Source organism: Chaetura pelagica, unplaced genomic scaffold, assembly GCF_000747805.2.
Source record: "Chaetura pelagica isolate M959 unplaced genomic scaffold, ChaPel_1.0 scaffold46, whole genome shotgun sequence".
In the NCBI taxonomy this organism is placed as follows: Eukaryota; Metazoa; Chordata; class Aves; order Apodiformes; family Apodidae; genus Chaetura; species Chaetura pelagica.
The window spans coordinates 531,273-536,675 of record NW_009954102.1 but is presented as its reverse complement, the minus strand read 5'-3'; the positions used below and the strand labels follow the sequence as shown (position 1 = coordinate 536,675).

The 5,403-nt window shown below is 39.8% G+C and overlaps 1 protein-coding gene across 2 annotated transcripts in view; it reads left to right on the top strand.

Moving 5' to 3' along the window:
- FAM49A (family with sequence similarity 49, member A) overlaps positions 1–5,403 on the top strand; it is a 40,482-nt gene that overhangs the window by 31,521 nt on the left and 3,558 nt on the right. For both annotated transcript variants that reach the window (XM_010002365.1, XM_010002364.1), the window contains 7 exons: positions 510–631; positions 1,539–1,644; positions 1,892–2,028; positions 2,122–2,199; positions 2,468–2,584; positions 2,683–2,762; positions 4,468–4,594. In XM_010002365.1, coding sequence (XP_010000667.1) covers positions 510–631; positions 1,539–1,644; positions 1,892–2,028; positions 2,122–2,199; positions 2,468–2,584; positions 2,683–2,762; positions 4,468–4,594 — 767 coding nt within the window. The remainder of the gene's footprint in view (positions 1–509; positions 632–1,538; positions 1,645–1,891; positions 2,029–2,121; positions 2,200–2,467; positions 2,585–2,682; positions 2,763–4,467; positions 4,595–5,403) is intronic.

The following is a 5,403-nucleotide window of genomic DNA, read 5'->3' as shown; positions in this document are numbered from 1 at the left end:
TGAGAAAAAGGTTTCTTTTTCATAGCATTGTGTCTGTATTTTACAAAAGCAGCAGTAAATTACCTTGACTGAGGAAGCCTGGAGGAAAGTCAAAGTGCTTGTATCCCACAGCATGATATTTTCCTGCTCCATCCACTGAAAGGCCTGGTTTTATCCCCAGACTGCAAGAAAAGTGAACAATTCTTTGAAATTGAGCTGTGGAGCTTGTGAAAAAGAGGGACATTTTCACTGAAGGACTGATGCATTATCCTGTTTTCCAGTGACATTGCTTTATGGCACTGCTTCACTTTAAAATGCTGCATTTTGAGAAGAGCCATTATGAGCCAGAGCATACAAAACTGCCCTGTTTTCCCTTCCCTGCCATAGAAAGCAAGTGTGATTGTCTGGTTTTCAAAAACACACCAGAGTGGAGTTGCACAGAGACAAGCTGTGAGGTAGAACTGAGTGATCTTGCCATTTGTGTCGCAGCTGCCTTTTGACTTTGTGTCTTTTGCTTTCCTGTTCCTTAGATGCACAGCCCACAGATGGAGAGAGGGAGGTGTGGAACCAGATCAGTGCAGTTTTGCAGGACTCAGAAAGTATGCTTGCAGACCTCCAGGCTTACAAAGGAGCTGGACAAGAAATTAGAGATGTATGTTTGTTTGTGACAGTTCTTTGGAAGCCAAATCAAGCAAAACTCAACATGTTCTTTGCTTCTGTATCCAAGCACCTTCTATGAAACAGGATGAAAATCTTGGTTGAAATATTATTAAGAAAATACATTGCAGATTTGGTGTGAAGCTGAATGTAAAATCTGAATGTCAAATCATTAAATGGTCCTTGTTGGAACTTCTTTTAGGTTTCCTGTTAGTAATTAGTAATTATTTTTCACTTTGAGAAACTCCATTGAAAATACCACGTGTCATGTGTCTTACTATAGAAGTCAAAGGAGGAAATAATACTCAGATGTTAGAAATAGACTCTAAAAAGAAGTTGAAAATAGTTGTTCTTCTTTGTTAAGTGAAATAATGAAGCTCAGTAACTTATAACCTGCCTGCTTTGCAGGCATCTTACTGTGTGAAACTGGTCCTGAAGGACAATTCTGAACTGTAGATTAAGATTTGGCTCAGCTGACTAAACCTTTCCCTGCATCAGCTTTGCAGTTACTGTTTGCATGAACTGTTGGTTGCTCAAGAACCTGGATATGTTGAAGATTAGAAAAACAGCAGAACCTTAAAAAAAAGGGGGGTTTTCTCTAACCTACAGCCATACAGGTCTTCCCCAATGTTTCTGCCATGTATTTTCCCCAAATAATGTGTTAAAACATATTCCTCTATGTCAGTGGTGAGTTTGAGTGAATCATTTTAAGTAACTGTGTTACAGGGGGGGAAAGGAAAGGTGGGAAAAATTATATTTTTGGGACTCACTAATTTCATATTCTGTAAAATGCAATTTTTTGTCGTTGTTCTGGGTATCACACTTCCCAAGATAGTGAACTAGAAAACTTCCAGATTTTGCTTGTTCTTCATAGATCACAGGTTTTTCCATTTCCATTGCAGGCAATACAAAACCCCAATGATATCCAGTTGCAAGAGAAAGCCTGGAATTCAGTGTGTCCTCTGGTTGTGAGGCTGAAGCGCTTCTATGAGTTTTCCCTCAGATTAGGTGAGCCCTGTTCTGCTGTGTCTATGTGACTACTTTATATAGAAATAAATAGGAAAGTTCTTTTTCCACAGACTTTGAAAGGATTATTGTTCTTCCTGGCAAGGAAGGTGCCTTTAGCTCATGTTTCTCAGCTTAGATAGTAAGAAAAAAAGCATTTCTGTTAGGGCTCTAGATGTCCAGAGGGTCTATTTAGGTACTTTGTCATAATGTGGACTGAATAGAATTTGGTCTTCTGGTTTTTCTTCAGAGAAAGCCCTGCAGAGCTTGTTGGAGTCCTTGACCTGCCCACCTTACACTCCAACTCAGCACCTGGAACGGGAACAGGCTCTAGCGAAAGAGTTTGCAGAAATCTTACATTTTACTCTTCGTTTTGATGAACTTAAGGTTAGGAAAGGCTTTTAACACGTGCTGGGTTGTGGGGTTTTTTTTGTGGATTTTGAACCAAAACTGATTGTTCTCCATTTGGCTTCCTTGCAGATGAGAAACCCAGCCATTCAGAATGACTTCAGTTACTATAGGCGGACAATAAATCGCAACAGAATAAACAACATGCATGTAAGTGAATAACATCTGATCTGTTCACACTGAGGTATTTATTAGTGGGCATTTATGCCATTTCTGGTAATGGTTTTTTTTTTCTTTTGATTCACTAACTGTTCTCTCCTTCATGCTGAGAGTTAATCAGCAGTTGGATGAAGTAATTAGAGGGGAACTATTCATGCAACAATCTGCTTGCTGACTTCAGCACGTACCGTGTGTCTCTCTTGCTGCTGGCAAGATTTTCAGGAGTTTTACTGACTGTTTTTTCTCATCTTTTCATCAGCTAGACATTGAGAATGAAGTAAACAATGAAATGGCCAATAGGATGTCCCTGTTTTATGCAGAAGCCACACCAATGCTGAAAACACTCAGTAATGCAACTACACATTTTGTATCAGAAGTAGGTAATGGGGGAGAAAATGTGTTCTAACACAGACATTTTTTGTGCTAATTTTACAAGATGGTTTGCTGAACATTGGCTCTTTTTAATCCTTCCAGAACAAAACCTTACCAATTGAAAACACAACAGACTGTCTAAGCACTATGGCCAGTGTATGTAAAGTCATGTTGGAAACACCGTAAGTTTTGCCTTAAATCTTGGTTTTCTTCTAGAATAGAATTTGTGTTGTACTTTCAGTAGCCAAGCATAGATTTTTCCAAATTAATTCCTGTATGGTTGCTTCGAGTTGTTATCACTTTTGTATACAAAACATGAGCTGGTGTTAGAAAGCTTTGCCTCCTCTTTTCACTGCCTTGTGATATTTTTCATGAATCAGTTTTGTTTATTTTTTTCATTAATTGATTTTTGTTAGAGAAAGCTTAGATGGTGAGCCCATCAGCCTTCCAGTGCCTGAAGGAGCTCCAGGAAAGCTGGGGAGGGACTTTTCACCAGAGAGGGCAGTGACAGGACAAGGGGTGATGGTTTTAAACTGAAAGAGGGGAGATATAGGTCAGACATCGGGAAGAAATTCTTCCCCATGAGGGTAGGAAGGCACTGGAACAGGTTGCCCAGGGAAGCTGTGGCTGCCCCATCTCTGGAGGTATTCAAGGGCAGGTTGGATGGGGCTTGTGCAGCCTGGGCTGGTGGGAGGTGTCCCTGATGATCTGGAAGGCCCCTTCCAATCCAAACCCTTCTATCATTCTGTGTTTCAACAAAAGGTTAAAATACAAGTGTAGTCTCTACCACACAGGCTTCAGTCTCTGTGCCCTGCCTGCCCAGTGCCATAGCCCTGCTGCTGTCTCTGGGTTGCCCATGCTGCTCAGTCACTAGCACACTTCAGGGCATGATTTTGTCTCTTCCAAGCTGTACATTTGCAAGTGATACACAGAGACTATTTTGGGGATCCTTGGAGTAGATCTTTTTTGGATGCAGCCATCTTATTTTGGGTAGGAGATAGTTCAGCTGTGTGGAAACTGTACCAGTGCATTCCTTTCTGCTTAATATAGATGTAGCTGTTGCTTAGCTATGCATTCATCTGAGTATTTATTAGGTTACAGGTCTCTTTGAGTGGAAAACACAAGATAGAGTCAAGGCAGTGTTTGTTTATGAAAATTCTGGAGAAGTGTATGTAGGAGGTAGGACTCATCTCACAGTCTCAGGAGGAGCAATTGAAAATAAACTTCATGTGTCAGCTTATTTTTTGGCAACAGTAGAGAAACTGAAACTTGTGAGTCATCTACAAGAAGATTATCTGGTACTTCATTCTTATTGTGGGGTAATCAAGCATTCTCACATCATAATGTCTGTAGCCTTTAAATCTGTTTATGGTCTGATGCTGTGTAAGAATAAAAGTTGAAGCTACTGTAAACTGAGAGGTGGTGTAGTACAGATTTTGGTATTGTTAATGATATGTTTAAGTAAAAAAAGCTGAAGTTTTATATTGAAAATCAATTAATCACAGTAGACAAGCAGAAAGAGTAGCTTTCCTTTGAGGTTCTGGTGTGTTGTGTTTCTGAGATTAAATAGAAGTATGATCAGTCTCCATCATACTTCAGGAACTGTGGAAGTCTATGAAGTTACCATCAGAAATACTTTGCTGAAGTGAGGAACTGAACTGTGAAGGGCAGTCAGGAGGGGTTTACAAATCTGTATTTGCTTCTAATAATTCTTCTAAATTGACAGTGTAATTCAGAGATCTTTAAAATATCTTACTGAGAGATGTTACTTAGGTGCATCTTCGGCCTTAACAAAAATGTCAGTTCATATTTAATGCTCCCATAGTCTGGTTTGCAAAATTGTCTGGTGAAAAGTCAAGACTTCATTTCTTTTCTTCTGTTTTGCAGGGAGTACAGGAGTAGATTCACCAGTGAAGAGACCCTTATGTTCTGCATGCGGGTGATGGTGGGAGTTATTATTCTGTATGATCATGTTCATCCTGTGGGAGCCTTCTCAAAGACATCAAAGATTGATGTAAGAGTGACTTTTCTTTAACATTCTGTAGGTTCGAGTATAGAAGTTTTCACCTTATTTTCAGCACAGGCTTATGGCTTTGTATGAATAATTGTAATGGCAAAAATAATTGAATGGCAAAAATAAGAATTTATCTTCACCTACATACTGGAAGGTATTAGCTTGCTTGAAGTTGAAATAAGGATCAGTCTTCTATTTGTATTTTCTTCTAGACACAGATACTCGTTTGTCTTAGCTCTGCTTTGCCAACTGTGTGGTTACACTAAAATAATCTTGTATTACACCTACCCTTGCATAAGTTTTATGGGCATAATTTTTTATTAACAGTATAATTTATTTAGGCTAAAGTGTTCATCTTTGGCAGTAGTTCTGTTGTAAATAAATAGGTATTTGACATAGTCTCTCCTTTGTCTGAGATCTGCAGTAGCAGAACCAAAATGTTACTGATGTGATGTTGATAATGAGTGGGAGCTTTGGCATGATCAGTCACAGGGACATCAACCTGATTTTTTCATCTGAGAAACTGTAACTAATGAAAGAAAGATGCTAGGCTGGAGAGTTGGGCGGGGAGAAACATGATGAAATTCAACAAGGGGAAGTGTAGAGTTTTGCATTTGGGGAAGAACAACACCATGTCCCAGTACAGGTTGGGGGCTGAACTGCTGGAGAGTAGTGTAGGTGAAAGAGACCTGGGGGTCCTGGTAGACAGGAGGATGACCATGAGCCAGCAATGTGCCCTTGTGGCCAAGAAGGCCAATGGCATCCTGGGGTGCATTAGAAAGGGTGTGGTTAGTAGGTCAAGAGAGGTT